At 41.8% G+C, this 25,125-nt stretch overlaps 1 protein-coding gene across 4 annotated transcripts in view; it reads right to left on the reverse strand.

The window, feature by feature from the left end:
* DNA2 (DNA replication helicase/nuclease 2) overlaps nucleotides 1–25,125 on the reverse strand; it is a 44,442-nt gene that overhangs the window by 6,309 nt on the left and 13,008 nt on the right. For 2 of the 4 annotated variants that reach the window (XM_084845425.1, XM_084845424.1), the window contains 14 exons: nucleotides 23,018–23,135; nucleotides 18,892–19,057; nucleotides 18,011–18,202; nucleotides 16,708–16,938; nucleotides 15,388–15,504; nucleotides 15,176–15,285; nucleotides 12,873–12,982; nucleotides 10,920–11,144; nucleotides 9,873–10,066; nucleotides 9,698–9,787; nucleotides 9,415–9,607; nucleotides 9,058–9,147; nucleotides 2,757–2,939; nucleotides 2,075–2,221 (listed from right to left, as the gene is read on the reverse strand). In XM_084845425.1, the coding sequence (XP_084701551.1) occupies nucleotides 2,075–2,221; nucleotides 2,757–2,939; nucleotides 9,058–9,147; nucleotides 9,415–9,607; nucleotides 9,698–9,787; nucleotides 9,873–10,066; nucleotides 10,920–11,144; nucleotides 12,873–12,982; nucleotides 15,176–15,285; nucleotides 15,388–15,504; nucleotides 16,708–16,938; nucleotides 18,011–18,202; nucleotides 18,892–19,057; nucleotides 23,018–23,135 (2,166 nt within the window). Of the gene's footprint in view, nucleotides 1–2,074; nucleotides 2,222–2,756; nucleotides 2,940–7,865; nucleotides 9,148–9,414; nucleotides 9,608–9,697; nucleotides 9,788–9,872; nucleotides 10,067–10,919; nucleotides 11,145–12,872; nucleotides 12,983–15,175; nucleotides 15,286–15,387; nucleotides 15,505–16,707; nucleotides 16,939–18,010; nucleotides 18,203–18,891; nucleotides 19,058–23,017; nucleotides 23,136–25,125 lie in introns of those variants that run through there. The other 2 variants (XR_014789356.1, XR_014789357.1) reach the window with 2 other exon arrangements.

Raw genomic sequence — 25,125 nt, forward strand, 5'->3', positions numbered from 1 at the left:
CCCAGTTGCATAACCACATATTTCGTCTGCCCACTGGGTTAGCTACCATGGAACTAGCCCCAAACTGGATCGCATCCAGGGAAGAGTCTGCTAGAAATGCTGCAGAAAGAGAAATTTTCTTTAGACCATTCTTGACCTGTTTTGGAACATAATCTAAACCTGCCAGCTAATTTGTCCACACGTAGGTGGCGTGGCCGAAGACAGAATTGGTTGCCAAAGTTCTGGAAGTGCCACTAAGGCTTCAAATCCCCTGTGCAAGGCTGCTTCCACTCTCTCATTGCATGGCCCTTTGGCCAACCTTCTCCCAAAGGAAGGGATCACCATAGATGAAAGGGTTGCCACTGGGGCGTCCACAGTGGGCATCTGGAGCCCAAGTTGGCCCATTCAGCTTTCCAGACCTGGTGGAAGGAATCTGGCAAAGGAACAGGGAGAGACTTAAGAGTCCTTGAAGGAAAAATTGTGTCAGCTGGATTAGAACCTGAGGAAGAGGGTTCCCCTGGCTTCACCTGATCATCATTAATATTCAGCACCCTGTGAACCTTAGCCAACAGGGTGGGAAAAAACCTCCAGTGGAAAAAGGTGTACTTGTTTGGGCAAGGTTTCCTCCTGCGACAATTCCCCTGACTCTTGAGCTGTGAAATCCCCCGAAGGCTGACTGCTATTTGTGGCTTTTATTTGGTCCCCTCTTGCCATGCTTCCTGTTCCCCTTTGGTTTGTTCTTTTCCTGACATTTACATTTTTTGGAAGGATGATCTGACTCAGGCCAGGGACAAATTAGACGCATGGTGAGGAGTAGAAGACTGAGAATCTGATGAGGAGTCCCTGGAAGGGGATCTGGTAGTCCATTTACATTTGTGTCTGGATCTACCCCTTGGCTTGGATTACTTTCATTTTCCCTTAGGCTTTTTGGAAGGGGACTTGGATTTAGCAGGAGGTGGGATAGCCCCCCTCCCCCCAGTCTTTGCTAAGGCCCCCTGGATTTCATGAGACATTAATTCATTGACCCAGTCTAGGAACTCCGGGAGGGATTCCTGACTGAACAATCGCTGGTTTTGGGTGGGAGGAGCTGGACTACTCACCCCTGCCTCATTCTGGTTTGGCGCCAAAACCACTGCAGGATTTACGGGCCTTCTCTGACCTATTGCTCGATTCTGCTGATCTGCGCTGGTCTCACTTCCCTTCCTTACCCTGTGGTGGGGGCAGGAGTTGGGAAGGCCCATGGCAGTAGCAGTGGCTTGCCTGCCTGAGGTCGCTTTCAGACTCTGGGAGTCTGTGATACTGCAGGGCCCATGTCACTCAGGCAGATCTTACTGTGGCCAGAGTTGCTGCCACTTTCCTTTATGGCCACACTCCGGCTGTTTGGGTGCTCTCTGCCTGCTGAGAAGGGCGGGAGATGCTAAAGTAATGTAATAAATAAATCTGCAAGGCCAAAGAGAAACTGATTCCTCCCTTCAGTAGCAACCCCTTAGCCCTCTGCAGCACAGAAGAGAAGGTGGGGAAGTGGAGGATGGGGCTGAAGGTCAGTAACTTTTTACAATTTAGCCACGTTTTCACTGAATTTAAAAAGTCATCATTAAACCTTAGCATCTTTACTCAGAGGTAAATTCCACCATGTTGAATTGAGCTTACCCCCAGGTAACTATGCATAAGATTGCATCCTAAATGGAGATTTAGGGTGAATTCACACCATAGGTTTAGTGCTGTAATCAGCACTTACAGTGGTACCTATATCACTGTTCAGTGTTTAACGTTCCTCTAGATCCAATATTTGAAACATTCAGTGGTAATTCTAAGCTTCCCAGAAGGAGTATTAAGATGAAAGGTAGACAATGCTAAAATGGTCTTCTTGGTTGAGAATAACTGATTCAAGCGTCTTTTTCAAATACAGTTGTCCATTACATGCTTGCCTTTAGTATGGGTTATCCAAACCATTCAAACGTATGGAAAGAGATGCATTCACGTGGGGAGTCATTATAGTATATGATCCAAAAAGATCCACACTACAAGTGGAAATAGTTAGGGATAGAGGCAAACATAATCACATATAGGCAAAAGACGTACAGAAAAAGGATATCATAGCTTCTGTCTTCAAATAGCAAAGTAACTTCTTTAGAGGAGGATAGTGACATAGGGATGGCACACAGCCCACCATAATTAATTTATGTTTAGCTCTTGTAATGGCAACATTAAGACGTCTCCAGTCCTTCAGAAGTTCTCCAAGCTGTCAGAAGAAAAAACAGCTGAATTTAAGATTTTATATTTAAGTAAAATTATCAGGTTTTATATTTCAGATAATATAGTTAAATACTGCTGGAGACAATAAGAAAGTAACAAGTTGCATTTTCCATTGCACACTCCACCAACAAAAGGAATAATAATGTATTTCTCTCAGGGGTATTCATACAGAACCCCACATGCATTGATGGGGGGAGTCGGGTCTCACCCAGCAACACACCTCGCTGCTCACCATGCATTAAGTCAGCGTGTAAAGCAACCCTACAAGCCTAGAGCACCTCCAAGCAAGTGGTGAGGTGGGGTGGGGGGTGCAACCTGGAGGTTTATCTTTAACATGTAAGAAAGCAACAAAAACAATAAAAGTCAGGTATATCCAGGAATTGTGCCTACCCACAATGGGATTTGGACTGGACTTCTTTTGAAAAGAAAAAAAAAAGCTTCCCTCAGTTTCAAAAAGTGTTGTGCTGCACAGCTCCAGGGTTGATGAACTGCTCATTGATTGCAAACTAAGGTCTACTCACATTTCCATCAATGTTATTCCTTACAAAGGACACTATGATGATACTTTTGTCTCTTCCTTGGTACTTGTCCACAGTATTTACTTCTACCTTATTGATGTATGAGCTTGTCATCAAGTCAGTTATTATCTTTAACTGATGTCTGTATGGAGATATGACCCCAATATCCGATGGCTTGCAACCAGCCTAAAAAATAAGTCCCAGACATTAATTAAATCTAGCAGAGAAGTCACTTTAGGATATTCTCTATCAAGTAACCCTTTAGGAAATTGGTATGCCACAAACACTAAATATGTAGGTGTTAACCATGTCAAGCCAATCAGAAACAAAAATACAAAATGAGATTTGCAGGTACAAAACTGAACTAAAAGAGGGTCACCTCCAACAAGCACATAAAAAAACAGGTTAGTCTGCCAGTTAGCTTTAATACACTTCACCAAAAGAACCATTGGCCAGTATGTTGCTGTACTAACAAGAATTAAAAGTGGAAAATATATTTAAAATTATTTTTCACTTTTATTGTATACAAACTTCTTCCAAAACCAAAAATCAACATCAAAATATAATATAGCCTAAGAAGAAAAATAGTTATTAAAGATTTCTCATTACAAAAGAATTCAAGATCTTAACAGTTCAAAGGCAGAACTTTTTTGTAAGTCCCAAGTATCTTACTGCAGCTTTGTGTAGGGCTGCTCCAACTGAAAGGTACATGGGTGGGAACTTCAGATATTATGAATGTGATATGCCCGAAATATATTTATACTTTCTTGGGAAGATGACTTTATATTGTAATAGTCTCCTAGTTGCCCTAAATTAGGCTCACAGTCTTGATCTCGTTGTTATTAAACATTCCTAGATGGTTAGGCATACACAAGGAGGCATGTGGGCCTGGTTTGCACGTAACACTAAGCCAGGATTTGTTTAGCCTAACCGTGGTTTGTATGAACATCTAAACCCATACCAGCCAACAAATACAGTGACCTTGTTTGTATGTAACAACAACCCATAGCTTGTTGGGTTAACCCACAAATCAGCTGCCGGACAATCAAGCACATCATGGGTTGTTTTGTTCCACCCCTCTCACAGGCTCCCAGTTTGTATCTCAGGAACCTTTGTGACACCAAAGAGCTGCCTCTAGCCTGACAAAACAACTCACGCACAAACCATGATCCTGAGTTCAGACGTTACAACAGCCCATGGTTTGAGCAACCCACAGTTCACAACCCAACAACCCATGGGTTCTTTTTGTGGGCTGTTCGTGGTTAACAATCCGCAGTTAACCCAGAGTCCCAGATTCAGACATAACGACAACCCATGATTCAGCAAGCCATGGGTTGTGATTATGTGTGAGCAGGGTCACTGTGAAATCATGGTTTCAAGCTGGTTTACAAATGTTGGCTTGCTTTAACTGTGGTTTGTTGCTATATTTTAACCTGGAATCCTGGCTTACTCCTGGTTACTTTCTGTACCTCGATCATGTCTCTCATCAAAGCACAGAGGTGCAAGGCAAGAGTGGCTAAAAAAGAAACTGCTCCTTGGAATAAATTGCTCTCATTTCCTCCCTCCCCCCCCCGCTCCTCATCTCCCCTTATTCTTTTTTTGAAAATACTTTTTGTTCTATTTTTTATCTTTATAAATGAAATAAACAGTACCAACACAACCTAGTCATTATCTAGTTTCCAACAATACAGTATTCTTAGGAGGACACAGCAATAATGAAAAAGAAAGAAGAAAAAAAAACAGGAGGAAAAGGAAGAAGCAAGAAAGAAAAACAAAAAATATTAAAAAGTTACTTAAAAGGATTAAATTTAAACTCCATTACACACAAACTTCAAATATCATTCTACTTAAAAGTTATACCTATAACATTGCCAATATTACAATTCAGTACAACATAGATAATCAACCTTATATTTCAATATCATATCATCAGTCTCATAGCAAGGGAGCAAGCCTACAATTCATTTCCAATAACCATATATTGCCCTTCAGTTAACATATAATAGTAAAGCTTAACAATTTAACCAGCCAAAAATATTACTAATCAAAGTCTCATAATAATGATAGTAATAATAATAAAAAGGTAGGAAATTAAAAAGGATAAGTAATAATAATAACTTCATGTGATCTATATTTTAAATAGTGTCATTTCTAAATCTATATATGAATGTATACATATCTATACACACACAAACAGGAATTTTATTATAAAGTATATCATATCGAATGTAAAAAAAGAGGAAGTAAGAAAAAGAGAAGAAAAAAAGGGGGGATATATGTAAACAGTCCTCTGGACTGGCATACTGCCCGGACTTTATAACCCAAACAAATCTGAAGAAGAATTGAAAAGTTCCCAGCTCATGAGGCTGGGGAAGATGTCTCCCGTGCCTTACTTTGAACGTCAGCTAGCCAAGCCTCCGCCGTTTCATGATTTAAAAACTTTTTCATCTGGCCTTCAAAAATAATGCAAAATATAGCAGGATATTTGATATGATATTGCAGATTCATTTGTCTTGCCTGATTTCTTGCCTTGGTAAATGGCCTTCTTTTGTCAGCCATTTCTTTAGTGTAATCCGGAAATAACATAACTTTGTCTCGTGTTGGCCCCCACAAAAGTTCTCCCACTTCTCTGCCAAGCACAAAATATGATTTTTTGTAGAAACTCTTGCAAATTGAACTATAACAGTATAGGCAGTCCCTTTGATGCCACGAACTGGACCTGGAAGATGGTATGCATGCTCAGTATCGAGTAAATAATCACATGGCAGAGTAGCTCATGCAGAAATTTATCAAAGGATTTAGACAGACTTATATCAGCAGTCAGATCTTTGATACCAAGGATACGCAGATTCACTCTACGAGTATATGACTCCAGTTGAGAAATTCTCGCAGACAGGATATTATGGGAGACAGGCATAGCCGTCTCTTGCGCAGACACTTGGTCTTGGAGAGCATTAACCTTCAATTCCATCTTTTGAAAAGAACTATTAATTAAATCCACAGCCCCTTGAAAGTTAGTAATAGAATCTTGGATTGTATCCAGCCTCTTAGCCTGTTCTGCTAATTGAGAAGACAAAGTTTTTATCAGAGCCAGCAACTCCTCTACATCTCCGACATCTCTAGAAACCTTTGCCAAGGGGTTGGGGGAGTTGGCGGCGGTCCCACAGCTTTTTTCCTTCCCCTTGATGCTGCCATCCTCCTCTTTGGTAAAGAAAGCAAGTAAGTATAATTACATACAAACAGTCACTTCAACAGATTTTGCAGGTCCTCAGATATTGTTGGTATTTTTAATTCATAAATACTTTTGGAGCTCATCAGCCCTGAAGTCTTCTAATTACATAGGAGTTTCAAAACAGCTTTGAGTAGATGATGCTCTAGAAAACTGACCTTAGAGTCCAGCTCTTCTGCTGCTCCGCAAAAGGAGTTTTTCTTCCAAGATCTTATCCAGATGGTACTCTAGCTTCCCCCTTTTAATTCCAGGGGAAGATGAAAAGGTTTTTCAATCTTTTAAAAGCTGTTTGAGGAGGCGACCTGCGGAGCCTCCACAGGATGCTTGCCAGGGCGACATGGCTCCTACAGGAAGTCTCATCTCCCCTTATTCTTCCTGAAAACAGTCTTCTTTCCATGCCCACTCCTCCCTTATCTAGAGTTGTCCCCATGCCAGAATACCCATGTTTTTTTGCTGCTGCTTTGTGTAGAGAGAAAAACTTTAAGGGACCTTATGTGTACTTTAGTAACATCTACCAACTGTATGCTGAAAGCAAAACTTTAACATAAGCAGAATACCCTGACTGATGCTACCCACATAGTGCAAAATGATAGTCTCTCAAAGGGAAACAAAGGATTAAATACTGATCTTCTTTGACCAGTTAAAGGTTTCCCCAGCTCTATTACTGGATAAGTCCTTGAGGCACATAGCTGGCATCAGAGAGGTACTTATCACAACATTGTTTGCTCAAAGACATCCCCCCTCCCTAGCTACTGCGCCTGACAAAAAGTAGTAACTTAAACTGGAGCCCAGTTTGTTTACATCACATAACAGCTTGCTGTTTGGAAGAGGGAAATCAACCTTAAAAATCTCTTCTGCCAAAACAGTCTTCAATTACTGTTTCCAATGGTAGGAAATAGTTAACCAACACAGGAATCAAGCCTATGCAGGGCATGTCTAGGACGAGGAAAGGGAAGTAAATTTGTTTGGGTTGTATAGACAGCTGCCAGAGATCTCCAAGGAGAGTTCCATGCCCTATCTATGCAATAACCAAAGGTAAGCGGTTTGGTGTTGTGGTGGAGCCATGCCAATCCTTTACTGCTGCCAGGGCATTTGTGATGCCATTCGGGTACTGGCAGAAGAGTTGGATTGAAAACAAACCAGAAATTGGCTGAACAAGCAATGATTACTTTGTTTATCCACAAGACTGACTCTGGCTACTTTAACAAACCATGATCGAAACATCTTGGCTTAGTGTTCTGTGCGGATGCACATTTGGATAAGGTTAGCTCTAAATTTATATGTTTGTTTTTCTAGAGGAGACATGAGAAGTCTTAACTCAACTTTTACTGCGATTTTAACATAACTACATCACCTTCTCTAAACATCTATAGATCAAGTTTTATAGTGTTCAAAATACCTTAGCACAAAATTAACCATTGACTATTAACTGATAAGCAAAACTTTAAATACACCTTTGACCTTGAATGATAGATTGACCATCCAAACTTCAGATAGTCTGATTTTGAGCATTAGAGTTATGGAGTTCAATGTTACTCAAATAATCCTTTGACTCTGAATGACAGGGTCATTATTTTTTTTATAGAAGTTATTCAGGCCACCTTGTGCATTTATATAAGTTACCCAGAATTCATTATGAGCTTGTTTTGTGTCTCCTTTAATACATTAGCCCCTTTTTACCTATTCAGCTCACCAAATTCTTAATTATGAACCATTTTAGTTTACTTTGCTTGCCTTTATAAAATAAGATACATTTTGTCCCTTTTTTGGAGATAACTTAGCATTATTCTCAGTAGACACTCTCAGCAATTCCACAAAAACAAAAGCAACTATTCTCTCAAAATCCAAGACATAGATACAGTATACCAAAGAACAGACCTTACCCACAGACTTGCACTCTATAAAGGAAGTTTCATGAGGAAAGTGAAAATGAAAGGGGAGAGTTTCAGAAAAAGTAAGATGCAGGAAGTGACAGAGGACTGAAGATGAGGAAGTAACTAGAGTATTAGCTAAGATGAAAGAAAAGGCACAGTCCAGCTGATGAGAGAGCAAATAAAGAAAAAGAATAAGGAATTAAGGGCACAATCCTGTGCATCTTAAGACAGAAAAAACTCCTTCACTCCCAGTGTTCCCCAGCCAACCTTTCTTTACCTAACCACGCATAGGATTGCACCCTAAAAAGGCAAAGAGTAGTAGCTTAAACTGGATACTATAAGGAAATGGAAGCCAGTCAAGAGAGTATATCAAAAAAGAAACATGGTCAAGATGAAATAAAGAAAAAACATTAAGTTCTTAGGGCATTTATCATCTTTTAAAGGAAACCATAAAGTATCTATATCCTTCCGCAATATAAACATTTTAGCTCTTCTATGATAGAAGTGTATTTCTGATTTTAAAAATGGACTAGCATTTATTCTTATTGGGATATAGAAAATGTTTTCTACTAAATAGTGAGGCATCTCTCTTGTACTGCCAGCCACCATAAGGGCACTATCTTTGTGAATGCTGAAGGGCCAGGATGTAACATGCGTAGCCCAAAAGGAGCTAATGCAGGCCTTTGACAGAATGCTAAAAAACTCTTTCACAAGTGTTAGAAGCTTTCCCACGTTACGTTTGAATATAAACACCTCAAAAAGAATTAAAATGAGTCTGCATACTGGAACTCCTTTTTCAAAAAGGGCTGCAGCTCTTAGAGGAAGAACTTAGTAACTGAGAAGGGACAGTACTTTTCTGTAGAGTTTGTACATAGGATTTTATAAGAGAGTGACGTGTGGAGTTCATGCCATTTAATTTCCAAGTCTTTACTTTAAAAACGTGAATGTGAGGGGCGGGGGATATAGAGGGAGAGAAGAGGAAAGCAATACAGGAGAACCACTATTTTAACTCTGGAAGTAATGAGCCATGAGTGGATGCCACAGAAACAGTTTGCTTAGAAAAGCATACCTCTTCATTTGACAAGTGTATGATCATCAATATATACTCAGGGCTTAATCATCATGAGCGTATCAGTATTCAGGGCTGATTTTTTTTTTTTTTAAACATATTCCTTCCGAACAGTAGATGCAAGATAGATACCTTTATAAACATGGTTGTCAGGAAGTGTACTAGCCTGGCTTCTGTCACATTACTTATACCCCCTTTTTGTGTCTGTTCTGGTGCTGGAACCTATACCAAAGACAAATACCATACTTTTAAAATCCTTAACAATGAAAATTCCATTTTGTTTGCTAGGTTAGATGTACTGGATTAGCTTATATGTAAGAACTGCATGTCGATAATTTGCTTATATAAGCCAAAGAGGACAAAGACTACACTAATTAACAGAAATTAATCATGTTGGAATATGGCATCAATGCATTTCACCTTCAAATTCCTAATGAATAGAACAAAATAAAAACAGAACTTTTTAAAGGGATAGCAAGTAAAATCTACCTTTTCTGTATTAAGGAAACAAACAGGGTTGTTTGGATCAAGGATTTCCTTTAGCCATTTTTCTGAAGAATACTTCGGATCCAATTTCAATTCTTTTAAATTTGGCAAGTCAATTACAGCTTTGGACACCCTCTCGGAGCCACTCTCCAGTTTGCCATCATACACCAGGTTATTACTCAGTGACATAATTTTACTAAAGGATTTGAAAAAACAAAGCAATGTCAGATTTCAACGCTTATTTTGCACAGTGATTAAACAAAACAATGGTTACAGTTTCACATACCTGTTCATTCGGTACTGTACAGTTAGCTGCACAACGGCATCCTTGTTTTGCTCCAGTCTCTTGAATAAACTTTCACTCATGCCAAGATCTCTGTTAGAAAAGGTTAGTCAGTTGTTTGCAAAATTCTTTACTAATACATTATATAAATTACTCCGTCAGCAGCATGGTATCTTACCTTGCTTCTGCATTTTGCACAAGTGGAGGTAACTGTTGATGATCTCCCACAAGCACAAACCGAAGTGAATAGAAAAGTGGACCCAGACAGATTGGCTGGCTAATCTGAGAAGCCTCATCAACTATGCAGAAATCAAACTGTTTACGAGTGAAAATTGGATGGTTTACTCCCATGCATGTTGTTGCAACAACTGGCTGAAAAATGATGAAAAATATGATTTCAATATAAACAATAAATCTTGTTTGTAACTATAACTTCTGCATAAGATAAAGTTTTCCATTTAGAACTATACGTATGAACAATGCAAGACTGTTGACTCCATACATATTATTAAATGCAGTTTTATAGCTGCCTGCCCTGAGAATTTAGGATGGGATGGGATATAAACCTTTGCGTAAATTGGAGGGTGGGGGGTGGAAGGGGGGTTGATCACAAGCATCTCTGAAAGGTAAGGTCTTGATCAGCATCCATGCATTTGTTCTGCCATTAAGATTTAAATATTAAGTCAAGATAAAAGTTTGTAAATGAAATGACCTTGTGCCTGTAAATTATTTATGATGGCATTTGATGACCAAGATGGGCTTTTCATACTGAAGAATGTCTGTCTCAGGGAGACCAACTTCCATATTCTCCAGGCAACTATTCTGTATAGAACGGTCCAAGGCCAAAGGTGTATTTGTCTCACTAACTAATCCCCCTCAAAAGTGAGTCGGCTCTACAATAAAGTTAGCACCATCTAGTGGGAAACATTTCCCAATTACACAGCCCATGTATAACTATGTATATTTACATATTATATGCAAAAGAGATGCAAGATATCTCGTATTCAGCTTGAATACATTTTCCTTTTCCTATGCAAGTAAAACTTGGAATCTCAAACATTTTACCATACTGTGATTAAAATTTGTTAGGGCCTCATATCCAAAACATAAGCATTGTGAAAATAAGACACTAAATGAACAACTGACAGGAATATATTTCCTGCTAGATATTCATCTTTGAAATATATTTTGAGAGATCTAGAGCCATGGAAGCCATTTCTCTTACCTGACTATGATACAGTTCCTCCAGCTGAGCTACAGTTTTAATACATTTGGATTTGCAGATTTCTTCTTCTGTAAACTTCTTTATGTCTGGATGAACCTTCTGAGGTCTACCCAGCCGCAAAAAACCTACTTTGAACCTTGCTAGCTTCAGAAGAATGTTGTCAACTGCAGTGTGAGTAAAGCTTGTTAAGAGAACACTGAATCCACAAGCATAAAGAATTCGGACCTAAAATGTGGGAAAGGAGACAAGGGAAAGAATAATAAAATAATAGAACAGTAAGGTTAGAAGGGGCCTATAAGACCATCAAGTCCAACCCCCTGCTCAATACAGGAATCTAAGTCAAATCATCCCTGACAGAGGCTGTCCAGCTTCCTCTTGAATGCCTCTAGTGTGGGAGAGCCCACTACCTCCCTAGATAAGTAGTTCCATCGTTGTATTGCTCTAACAGTCAGGAAGTTTTTCCTGATGTTCAGCTGGAATCTGGCTTCCTGCAACTTGAGCCCATTATTCCATGTCCTGCACTCTGGGATGATCGAGAAGAGATCCTGGCCTTCATCTGTATTTCCTTATCATCACCACCACCACCCCCGAAATCGAATTGCCTAAGCATGTATGGGGAAACTCCAGCTCTTATATAAAGTGGGCGGGGGATGTTTCCAAATGACCCTGTCCCCAAGCAATCAAGGTGAGTGTGAGGGAGCTTGCAGGACTATGCCACACCCACATGAGGATCCCCCCTCATGTGGAGGAGCTCAATGCACAAACATTGGTACATGCACAGAGCCCATTCCCATGCTAACAACCAAGTGAATGTTGAGGCATGCCTGCCTGGTGCACCAGCAACACGAAGGACAGGGCTATCCTGTGTGGCTCTCCTCACACATTTATTCAATGTGTGTGTGGTGGAGTGGGAACTCATCTAAACTTCTACTACATGCACACTGGTGGGAATGCTGAGTACAATTCTGAGATTTTCTGTCTTCAGAGTATCCCCCAATTAGTGTTATAAACAAAATCTACATTAAACATAGAATTGCTCTCACGCAGTGATTTTTAAGATACTTCATATTTTCGAAGCTACAATAATTAGGCAGGCACGAAGTCTGCAGTCCTAATGTCTACATGTACAAAATTCATAAATATGTTCACAGCTATTCTAACTTTCCCCCTATATAGTTGAAGAAATGAGGATTACTTGCACAAACTCTTAAAATAACACTTCTTCCTTTTCCCCCATAATAAAAAGTGCTTGTTAGCATGCAGTATGCAGGTTCATGCTCAGAGTTACTATATGAGAAGACTAGACTATGGAGAAACCCTTGAGTGAGAATGCAGAGTTGGTTCATCTACATTGCTATTTTATCTATATTAGACCTTTAGCTCTTGATGTAATACATCTGAGGGGGCGGGGGGGTTTAAACATCACTTTCGCATAGGGGGAGGTTGACCCTTCAATGTAAAACCCTATAATAAACTTCTACATGTTACTAATACATATAGTGGTTTTAACCATGGCCAGTGTTCTAGAAAACATGTACTTCTAAACCTCCTTTGGGGGTCAGGTGAGGGAGGATCTAACTATAGGTTTTTATCAAATTCCCTTTAGCATCATATCTCTAGAACAAAACACATTATTCACATAGGCTATAGAATAAGCAGTGCACTTCTAAAAGATAATAAGACTAGTCTCCAGATCAAACGTTTTCCAAATCTAAGAGGTAGAAGTGAATTTTCATATTAATCAACTTTCTCAAACTCACAAACTAAAGCAGAGAAATTTTAACAATAGGCTAACGAATTATTACCACAGAGTTATTTATATTTTCAAAAATTAACGAGACATACATCCTGACATACTGACAAGATAATATTCCATATTCAAGTCATCTGACAATTACAACATCAAACACACATTCTTACTACATTCTTATGCACTATTATATTGGACCTTACCAGAGCACATATCGTAGTGGTCTTTCCTGTTCCAGGCATACCAACAATGAGTGTGTAATCCTTTGAAAGGAGCACTTGTTTCATTGCTTGCTTCTGAGGTTTATTCAGGCCTTTGATATATGAAACAAAGAAAATTTTCATTACCCTTGCATGTAACTGAAACTCTACATTCATCCCTCATTTTAAACAACATTAGGGGGCAAACTATTTAGATACTCATTTCACCATATCAACATTTTAAGATTAAAATTGTCGCGTTCCTTCGTTCTCTCCCTTCGCAGTCAACACACTCCAAGATACTAGGCTTCAGGGTCATTACTTTTTTATTTAACGACCAGGTTCTTTACAAATGAAAATCCTAGGAGATTCTCAGGTACAAAGAAAACAGCTACTCCACTCAATTACGAATAGCAATAGAGGAGCCAAAGTGGAAGTTAGAGAAGTTGCCGGCAGTTTGAACAAGAACTTCCGGGCCAGATTAGCTGGGGGTGGGGGGATGAACCTCCCTTACAATTGTGCCCTCCTATGTAGGCTATCACACACAGCCAACTGGGTGGAGCATCTGAGCTCCACCTCTACCTTTTCCTGTTGCACTCTGCAACAGACCCTAGCATCCCTCAAGTCACACCCCTCACTCTCCTCCTCCTCCGAGACCTAGGTTCTCATGGAGGAGGGAAGCGGGAGCCCTTCAGGTCGAGCTATCAGTGTGCCAAGGTCTTGAGAAGAACGCCTTTCCATAGCTGAGCTCACTAGGGAGGGAGCCTTCACCAGTTCTGGCTGTTCCCAGTCTGAGCTGCTATCTCCACATGCTCAGATTCATTCCTGACAAAAATCTCTAATTAGTTTTAATTCCATGCATGGAGACAGTACACTTCATGCAGCCCAATCCTATATGCATGTTTATTCAGCTAGTCCCACTGAATTTAACAGGGCTCACTCCAAATCAATGTGCATAGGACTTCCACCTGAACAACAGATGTGGGGAAAAGAAACCAGGGGAGGTCACCACTTTCATACCCTGCTTGTGAGCTCCCAAGATTTTCCACTACATCAGGGAAGGGGAACCTCAGGCCGGGGGGGGGGGGGGTCCCAATCCAGCCCTTCAGGGTTCCCCAGATGGCCCCACCCCTCATCCCCTTTCCCCAATTAATAATCATTTGGTGGTTTCCCGGCTTTTGTGCAGTTTTCCCCCATTCTAAAAGGTGGAAATGCCTCTCCTAAGACTTCACTACTGGCAGTAAGAACTTTAAGCTAAAATGCACTGTCATTTGGGGTATCTGGGCCTTGCCCTCATTTGCCTTTGGCCCTGCCCCTTCAGCTCCACCCACCACTGGAATGCAGCACCCCCGATGGTTTCCCTGAAACAACTCTGCTCCCAGAGAATGTTACTCAGGTATGTGACTGCACTTGTCAATGAGTACTGAATGTTAGAGAAGGCAATTTTTGCTGTCAAAAGAAGACTGAGTTTATTGATACTGAGGCTTTGTCAGCTGAATAAGCATTTTGAATTTCAGCTGAAAGCAGATAAGCAATGCATGCCTGACTGGCCTAGTAGTTTTCTGTTGACTTTCAAGATATGCCTCTGCTTATCTACAGAGTTAAAGCATCCAGGTTTAAAAGAACATTGCAAGTAAATTCACAAAAGATACTAGCCCACAAACCTTTTGCTAGTGGGGCTGCCCATACATACTTTTGTTAGTCATTTGTGGCACACTGACTACCTGAAACAAGTACCTTCTAGTTTACAAAAGTTTCCCTGCCTAGTTGCCTGGAGGCAATTCTTATTTGTCAATGGTGAGTTCTGTTTGCAAGTCTGTGTTTAAAAGGCATGGTCAATGAGTTTTGAAGCCTAAATTTGATGAATGTAGTGCAGGGGTGAGGAACCTCTTTTAGCCCGTGGGCCAAATTCAAATCTAGCTTCAAATCCTAGCTCTGCCCCTGTCTCACTGAATGGGCTTTGGATAAAATCACACTCAGCCACAGCTCTTCAATTTGTAAGGTGCAAATAATACTAACCTACTGCACATGGTTATTATAAGAGGGGCTTATGTGCCTTATTAAAACATTTGGGAATAAGACTGCATGAACGGTACTTCAATCCTGCTCTGTCCAGCAAAAATGTACAGGACGCGGGGCCCTCATATTTTCACAAGGTTTTACAACTGAACCTTTAAACAGGAACGCATTAATTTACTGATGTAGAGTGCTTTGGAAATGGAAGTACAATTTTCTAAACAGAATTAGACTGTTTCTTAAACAATACCAGCACTTTCAAGCTTCTTTTAAAAATGCATCTACTATACCTTTTAGAATGTTTGCAACAGTCTCTTTTGCTCCTGCAGGAAGGACAGAGCTCAAGTGTTGGATGAACTGTGGCTTGTGAAAGTCTATTATTAAATTACGAAGCTTTTCACTAAAAAGGGGAGGGGTTGAGAGAGGAAGGAACAAAGTCAAAATTGATAACACACTTCTAGAAGTAATATTAGGTATGGAAATAAAATCAATGTAAACAAACCTGGCAGGAGAATTTTCCATCAGTTTAGAAAGGTTTCCTAAGGGTGCATCTATGCCAAAAGCTCCTTCTTCATGGTCTAAGCTAAATATAGTGTCCTTGGGAAGACGTGACAAATTTCTGCAATGCATTAAACAGAAGCAATCACCACTTCGATTCCATAGCTCAAATTCCCCATTGTTCGCATAGAAGACATACACTAAAGTCTCTCAAGCTGAATGGCTGTTTCACCCTCTATATGATGGCAGTGCATGTTTCCCGCTTCTCTGTACATGCAGCAGGGAGACAGAGCTCATGCTAGCTCCTGGGCACACGCATCTGTATAAAACATGTTTGCCACATACATACATAAATTCTAGCAAAAAACAAACCCCTACATAGCCCTAAGTACCATGACTATTGAACTGGTCTGAAACAGCCCTTTTTGATCTTACTGGAAATCCATGATGAAAACAAGAACCACCTTGATTAAAAATCCGCATTTACCCTTCAACAAGGCAAGCAGGCAAGAAAATTTGTGCCATAAGGATTTGCCAATCTCACTGTAAACCGAAGAGATCAATGTAACAAGTCAGTGTGACATCTGCAATACCTACTCGCAATAAAAGCAGTATTTGCTCACATTCAACCCTTGCAACTCTTATTTCTGTCCTCTCTTTGCTGTTTTGTTACCTTGTTACCTTGCTTCTTCACCTCTGTTCCTCCTTACTTCCCCTTTCCAATTTCTAAATTTAGGTTTTTAAAGTTCTTGGGGCAGGGATCCACCTATGCTATTCTTAAAATGCTATGTATTCTGATAGTGCTCTAATAGCAGCAGCATGAGTATCTCAAGAGATTAGCAGGTTAGGTTTTCCATTGAGTATAAAGGACATGCAAAACACTAACTCACTTTGCACTTCAAAAACAGTGAAAGTGAAGTGGGAGTGAGGTGGCTCCTAACTGTCCACTCCCACTGAGTTAAAAAAACACAGGGGTTATTCATCACAATGTCAGAACCCAGAACTGGAGGTTGTTGGGGGGAAAACAATCCAGATTTGTAACCCAAGAACAAAACACTGGTTACAAGTCTGAGTTGTTCTTCCCCCAACAACCTCCAGTTCCAGGTTTGGACATCACAATAAACAACCCAGGAACAGAATGTCTCTGGGTTGTTTAATTCAGTGGGGATGGGCAGGGCTCAGCACACCCACTCACAACTACCCAGGGTTTGTTTAACCCTGAGTAGCTGTGATGTGCAAACCGTGCTGCTGTCTCAGAGGAGAAAAGTTATTATATTAAATTACTCTACCAACAAAAGCATTGAGCATTTTTGCATTATATTACCTATCCAATAAACAGGAGATTTTGTTTCTGTTGACCTCTTGAACATAGCCGGCAGACAAACCAAGCAAAGTGGTGTCTTCCCCACTCACAACAACTCTGTCTCCTACCATCAGGTTTGATACAGGCACAGAATTATTTTTACGCTGGAACCAGTGTAGATAGCGTCCATCAGTCATCTCCTGTACACATTCCATCCTGATCATGTTTCCAATGCAATCTCCATGTTTCTCTCTACAAAAATTAAGAATGTCGTCTTGGATAACTTGCAGTACGTAGTTTCTAGCCCATATGACTTTATAATTTAACCATTAGGGAAAACTGCAAGATGTTCATCAGACAAGACAACACTAGTTTTGATGTCTAAAGCAGGGATCCACAACATTTTTTGGCCAGTGGGCACCTTTGAAATTTTGAGAAAGTACTGTGGGTGCTCCCAAAATGGCTGCCATGGGGGGCTTGCCCATTCACAAAATGACCGCCAGGCTGAGCATGGCCAGTCACAAAACATCCATTTCCCAGAAGGCAAACTGATGAGGCAAAAAGAAAACTAAGTTGTCCAAAAACCAAAGTACAAGGCAGAGATGGGCTCCAAACTCAAAAACATACAACTACTCTTTTGAACCTACAGTTTTCTGCTTCAGTACCCATTTCCCAAAAGACAAACTGATGAGGCTTGGAGACAAGAAAGTGAGTACAAGGCAGAGATGGGGTCTGAGCCCAAATGCGAATTCACGTATCTGCTCCCTCAAAGCACAACAAAACATTATTTTCAAAGAAGGCAAACTGGTGATGCTGAAAGAAACAAACCTATAGGTGAAACATGCACCTACAACACACACCAAAAAAGCCCAAGCAAAATGTGCGTGCGCACATGCGCACACACACACACTGTACAGGAAAACATCCCCCTCACTCCCCACCATTCTTTCTAGCCCCCCGATACAACAACAACCCTCCGCAGGCCTCCAGGTTGCTCCCCACCACCCCCAGCTTACTTTTTCTGTTTTCTGGGTGCCTGGGCATGCTTCAATACTAAGTGCTGCGCTTGTAGACCCATATGCATTCTTGGAAGACGGTGAAGTTGGTGCTGGAGGCTGGCACTCCACTTCACAGCATGCCAGCCTCCCAATTAAAACATAAATTTACAAATCTAAATAATAATAATCAGGAGGGCCAGGGAGCCTGGCCGTCACCCAAGGCTATATCTGAGGACACAGATGCCCATGGGCACTATGTTGGTGACCCCAAATCTAAAGTGAAGTTAGTAATTGACCTAAAAATAATTGACAAGACTTTGTTTTACCTTTCTGCAGCAGGTATCATCCATATGTTTCTACGCCCCTTCTTTCCATCTTTGTATTGTGATTCCAAGGTTAGCATCAGATACCAGAGATGGAAATACTCCAAGTGAGAGGGCTTCAGATGCTGGATCTCTTTTTCAACAGCAGCAACCACATCCGGAGAAATTAAAGTATTTTTCTTCTGCTCTACAGCCCTGAAACAAACCCAACATGAATCCCCCTGGAAAATTACCTATAATTGCAATTACGATGAGTACTGCCTGTTATAAAGGCTTTTTTTCTGCTAAGAAATTTCATAGTTCGTTAAGGATTTTGTGTGCTAACTTCAGATAGAGTCTTACGAGTTTTCACCTTTTTAAAAATCTAGTTCTACTATGTCCCACTGTATTGCTTTTCCTTGATTTTGTGCTACCCTATTGGTGTGTTCTATCACAGAACCACAACTATATTTAGTCGTGTCTAAATTCCTCTTTGGTATGGTTTATAGCTGGAAAACTACAGCAAGCGCAACATGGCATGATACAGATATTACACAGTACACAGACATTACACGGAATCCTGAATGCAGAAGTGGCTTACTATGCACAATAAAAAGCACAGCCAAGCTTTGCTGTGATATATCATGGCACCAACCTGTGAAAATGCTCAACTGCAACTATGGTCTTGGACTTCTATGGAAGGAAGGAATCAACCATACCACACTTCTGTCTAGTATTTATGTACTTACAACATTTTTATTCTGCCCAGGGTAGTGTAGTTTTATCTATACAAATACTGTAGTGTAGAGATTGAACCTTAATGAAACTGTGATATCAACCATTTTGAATTGAGGTCAACTTGCAAAAGAGCTACTTATAAACCAAGTTTTTAAAAAGGGACTTACCTGCTATAGAGCACACAGTTCTGCTTCTGAGAGCAATAGCAACATGCCTGACTATCGTCAATCATTGGAGGCAAAGATGCAAGTTCTGTCTGCTCCTTCCCTGTGTCAGATTTACAGGTACTGTGAAGCAAATAGAAGGCCAACTGATTTCTTAGTTTAATTAGTTCTGCAGGAGAAGAGGGGCGGCGGGGGGGGGAGGGAGAAACAATGTCCAGATTCTCTTAAGTTTCAAACTGTAAGAACAAAGCACAACAAAAACTTGGTAATTTAACTTGTTCTAATATATGGATTAGTCACAATGAATTCTCACACATGCACACACACACACATGCCATAAGCGATACATGACAGAACGGAATTATCAAGTGAACTTTCCAGACAACTCAAATCTGTCTTTTCAGTGAAGATGCTTTGCTACATGGGATCTTCTCATAAAACATAAAATTGTATTTGTTTTTAATCAAGATACCTTGCATCAACAGTGTCTACTAGCACTCTTAAGGGACAATGGCAACCACGGAAGCAATGAAGAAATTCATTTATATCTAATGCTATAATCTTTTAGAAATGTCAAGATCAGGTTGATGGTGACACAACTCCAAACATCTCTGGATGACACAGGTTATTTAGATCTATTTCAATCCACCTTTGAGAAGCCACCTCAGTTGCCATGGTTGACAATCTATCCTGGATGACAAGGAGTGTGAGACTCTATTGATTCTCCTAAACTCACCTATGGTATTCTTCTAGTTCTAGATAACATATATGGGGTGAGGAACACTCAACAGTGGCCGCAAGACTGGAAAAGGTCAGTTTACATTCCAATTCCAAAGAAGGGCAACGCCAAAGAGTGTTCAAACTACCACACAATTGCGCTCATTTCACATGCCAGCAAGGTGATGCTCAAAATCCTACAAACTAGGCTTCAGCAGTATGCGAACCGAGAACTACCATTAGTACAGCTGGGTTTCGAAGAGGCAGAGGAACTAGAGATCAAATCGCCAACGTTCACTGGATCATGAAGAAAGCAAGAGAATTCCAGAAAAACGTCTATTTCTGCTTCATTGACTACGCTAAAGCCTTTGATTGTGTGGATCACAACAAACTGTGGCACATTCTTAAAGTGATGGGAGTACCAGACCACCTTACCTGTCTCCTGAGAAACCTGTACGAGGGTCAAGAAGTGACAGTAAGAACCAGACATGGAACAACCGATTGGTTCAAAATTGGGAAAGGAGTACGACAAGGTTGCATATTGTCACCCTGCTTATTTAACTTGTATGCAGAGTACATCATGAGAAACGCCAGGTGGATGAATCACAGGTCGGAATTAAGATTGCCGGGAGAATTATCAACAACCTCCGATATGCAGACGATACCACCCTAATGGCAGAAAGCGAAGAGGCTCTAAAGAGCCTCTTGTTGAGGGTGAAAGAGGAGAGTGCAAAAGCTGGTTTGAAACTCAACATTAAAAAAACTAAGATCATGGCATCTGGCCCCATCACTTCCTGGCATATAGAAGGGGAAGAAATGGAAGCAGTGACAGATTTTACTTTCTTGGGCTCCAAGATCACCGCAGACGGTGACTGTAGCCATGAAATTAAAAGACGCTTGCTCCTTGGGAGGAAAGCTATGGCAAACTTAGACAGTATAGTAAGAAGCACAGACATCACCTTGCCGACAAAGATTCGTATAATCAAAGCTACGGTTTTCCCAGTAGTAATGTATGGCTGTGAGAGCTGGACTATAAGGAAGGCTGAGTGACGAAGAATTGATGCCTTCAAACTGTGGTGCTGGAGAAGACTCTTATGAGTCCCCTGGACTGCAAGGAGGTCAAATCAGTCCATCCTAAAGGAAATCAGTGCTCCTTGGAAGGACAGATCCTGAAGCTGAAGCTCAAATATTTTGGCCACCTAATGCGAAGAGAAAACTCTCTGGAAAAGACCCTGATGCTGGGAAAGACTGAAGGCAAAAGGAGAAGGGGACGGCAGAGGATGAGATGGCTAGATAGCATCACGGATGCAATGAATATGAACTTGAGCACGCTCCGGGAGAGAGCGCAGGACAGGAAGGCCTGGCGTGCTATGGTCCATGGGGTCACGAAGAGTCGGACACGACTGAACGACTGAACAACAACAATGGGGTGAGAAATGGAAGCACTGCATTCCATCCTACCTGGCGTATAGATTCCAGAAGCTAATGCTGGGGGATTTCTGTTTCACCCCATGACATTTATGCTACGGTGTACTTCACAGTTCTATTCTGTCCACCATACTGTTCACCATGTACATGAAACCACTGAGTGAAGTTGTTCAGGGATTTGGGGTTAGATGTTATTCATATGGTAATGACACCCAACTTTATTTTATATTTTAATCTAATACTAAACAGTGCAAGCAACAAGGATAATAAACTGATAATTAATTCAGACAAGATGGGGTGCTAATGGTAGATCAGGGCCTTTCTGGCCCTGAGGACCACATCAGGTGGCACCAGGGTGCTGCATGTGCGCACACCAACACACACACACACACCCTTATCTCAAATCAGAGAGAGGAACGGGTTAACAAACCTTCTCTTATCTCTGCTGAGAAATCGGAGATAAGGGAACGGTTTCTCTAGCCAGCACTTGAAAGAGAAACGCTTTCCTTATCTCTGACAGTAGATCCATCCCTGCAGTAGATGGTTCAACTGATTGTGGAAGTAGTAATGGGCAAACTCCCCCAGCTTGCGTCACAATTAATTCTATTTTTCCAAGTTTTTTTCAGGCAATTCTCAGTCCACCCCGCCACTTCCCTCTCTTCCTAAGCCTCATGGGAAGAACTGGAAGCAGGGAGAGGTTCCTGCAGACAGGAAAGGCCATATACACCTCATCCCTAAGATCTTGATGCACCTGACCACACGCAAGAGCATCATTTTGTGTGATAGGATGCACGAGATTTGTAGTCCCCCCCCGCTTCCAGATTCAGTTAATTGGGCCAGGAGGACAGGAATCTGTAAATCCCATGCATCTTAGCAGGAAATGGTGCTCCTGGGCACTCTCTCCTTCGAGCTAGGGAGGAGCACAAGGGATTTTGTGCTATGTGAAAACAAGCTCTCATCCCCCTACAGCTCAGAGCTGGGCATTAGGGTAAAGAGTCTGCTTTGGATTTGCACTTGCTAGGTGCTTGGATCACATGGTAAGCACAGAGACAGCAGCCACGCTTCAGCTTCCCCCTATAGCGTGGAGGCAGAGAAGGGAGGTAGAGGCTTTGCTGTCGTTCTGCACTTGCTGGGCAGAACAAGCGTCCAGCAAGCATAGAGCCAACATGGATTTCAAGCTTCCCCCAAACTTTGGGGCTGGGGAGGGGACAGGGATCATCTTTGAATTGGAAGGAAACTTGGGGGCTCATTATGTTCCACAGAGGCTGCCTGAACACTTGCCATAGCGATATGAAATTGTGGACTTCTGGAATGTTCTCAACTCCAGTTAGTGTACCAGCTGCCTCTCCCATGCCATGGTAACCTCCAGCCTGGATCACTGCAGTGGGGCCCCCTATTAAAGGTGTTTGGAGACTTCAACTGGTTCAAAGTGTGGAAGCCAAGTTAACTGAGATTCATCATACTGAACACACACTTGAGGGTTTAAAGATCTTCACTGGCTTCCTGTTTGTTCCCAGGGACAATTTAAAGCACCCACCAAGATCTAAATGACCTAGAACTATGGCATCTAAAGGATTGCCTTCTCCCATATGAACCTACCCATTTGCTGAGGCTGTCATCGGAGACCCTGCTCCAAGTTCCTTCACCTTCAGAGATTAGGCTACCAGTGACAGCCTTTTCAGTAGTAGCACCCAATTTGTGGAATGCCCTCCCCAGGGGTGTTTGCTTGGCACTTATTTTTTTATGCCAAGTCAGATCTAATTTGTTTACACAGCTTTTTGGTGCAAAGTAGTTTAAGTATTATTTTTGCTTTCTACTATTTAACTCTGTTGCTTTATCGGTTTTTTTGTTTGATATATTTTATTATTTAATTGTATTTTTAAAACCTGATGTTAGGCTCCTTGAGGACTGTATTGGTGAAAGCTGGGGTGGAAATACTGTAAATACATCTCTATCCAGGGATTTTTGCAGGCACAAAAGTTACCTCTCCTATCTAGACGATTTCCAGGTACAGGAAACATTTTACCAGTTTTAAGATAAAGGAGGAATCCAGCTTCAGGATCAACTCGCTTTCCTTGGCACAAGAGCGAGTACAAAACTACCTGAAAAGATATTTAAAACTATTAAAATGGAAGCTTAAATGTAGAAGCAAACTGAATAAATTTTCACAATTTTACTTCAGTAAGAAAGGCTTTAAAAACTGCAGTCACCCCCAATAAGTCATCCTACATAGAGCACATTACATCATCATCATCTCTATACCACCCAACAGCTGAAGCTCTCTGGGCGGTTCACAAAAATTACTAATCACAGATATAATCTGGAAGTTACCAAGTTATGATTGACATCAGCCAGGTCCCTCTCTTTCTCATTAGCAGGCACAGATACCAATCCAAAGCTGGTAACACCAACCCAGTCCACAGACACTACCACCAAGCTACAATCCTTACCCTTAAACAGGAGGCTATGCCCCTCATCCAGAACAGTACTTCCCCATCTAGCCAGTCTGCTGAGCTTCCACCATAAATTCTATCTTCTCTAGATGGGCCTTAAATTATTAACTGAGGAAAGCCACCACAACACTTGGATCCAATGAAGAAGAGAAACAGAACTTGGTATCATTGGCATACTGATCACATTACAGCCCATAACCAATGACAACTTCAGAGAGTGGTTTAACATGTAGATGTTAAGGAGCATGGGAGACAGAACTAGGGATGGCAGAGAATTCCGCCATGGATTCCAGTGAGGCCAGATTCCTTAGAATCCAGCCCCCCGGAATCCGTGACGGAACGGCCTCCTGCCCCCCTGCGGAATCCCCCGGGATGGAACTTACCCAGGGCGGATGCTGGGGATTCGGCAGCAGTTCCGGCGGCAGGAGCAGCGGCTGGTCTCCTGGCTGGCCGCGGCCGGGCTGCTGCGGCTGCCATTGCCGTCCTTCGAGCTGTGATAGGCTACATAAGAATTTATGTAGCCTATCACGGCTAACCCCTAAAAAAACCCCCCACACACACCAGTGTATGCAAATGGCGGCAGCTACAGCGGCCGCCATTTGCGTTCCCTATTTTTCGCCATTCTAGCCTACGTAAATATTAACGTAGGCTTTTACAGTAAAAAAAAGAAACGCAAATAGCACCCACTATGCTATTTGCGGTTCCCTTTTTTTGCCATAATTGCCTACGTAAATATTTACGTAGGTGAGAACAGCGAAAAATAGGGAATGCAAATGGTGGCCACCGTAGCCACCGCCATTAGCATACGCCAGTGGTTTGTTTGTTTTTTTGCCCAGCTGTGATAGGTTACATAAAGACTTATGTAGCCTATCACAGCTGCCTGGCTGGACGCAAATGGCAGCCGCTATGGCGGCCCCCATTTGCGTCCTCACCAGCCAGTCCACGGCCGAAAGTCCGCGGAGCCACCGCGGAGCAGGTGCGACTGGGCAGGATTCCGGGGGGGGGGGGAGACCAGATAACCCTCCCATCGAGGATTCCGGGGGGAGGGACGGAGCGCCCCCCCCCCACCGTGAACAGAATCCACGAACAGATAAGTCACTTTCGTACATCCCTAGACAGAACTGAACATCAAGGAACTATGCAGAACAGTCCCCATGGAGGAACTATCTCACAGTATCGCCTTCTGGAACCTGCCCTCTAGCAAGTAGTGGACCTATTTCAAGCAGTACCCCCAACTCCTAACCTTGAAAAATGTTCTAGAAAGATATTATCGTCACTGGTTGGTATAAAAAACTGCTGAAAGGCTCAAGAGAATCACTAGGGCCAGATTCCCCGTTCCTTTCACAATGATTTCTGTCTGAAAATCAGAGCGAAATTGCCTAGCCACCATCTTGCCCAGAAAAAAAAAACTGGCCAAGAATTGCCAGAGTCAGCAGGATCCAGAGATGGTTTTTAGCTAAGGAGCTCACAGTTGCCTTCAAGGGAACAAGGAACACTTTTCAGTGAAAGCTGTATTAGGCACCAGTCTGACTACACCAGAGAGCCTCCCTGTTATCAGCCAAGGGCAAGGGTCGAGCAGGCACATTGTGGCACAGACCTCTGCAAGGACCATGACAAGGTCCGTTGTAGCACAGACCAT

The sequence above is a fragment of the Heloderma suspectum genome, chromosome 3 (genome assembly GCF_057233095.1).
Source record: "Heloderma suspectum isolate Gila_16-S chromosome 3, 16-S_ref, whole genome shotgun sequence".
NCBI lineage: Eukaryota > Metazoa > Chordata > Lepidosauria > Squamata > Helodermatidae > Heloderma > Heloderma suspectum.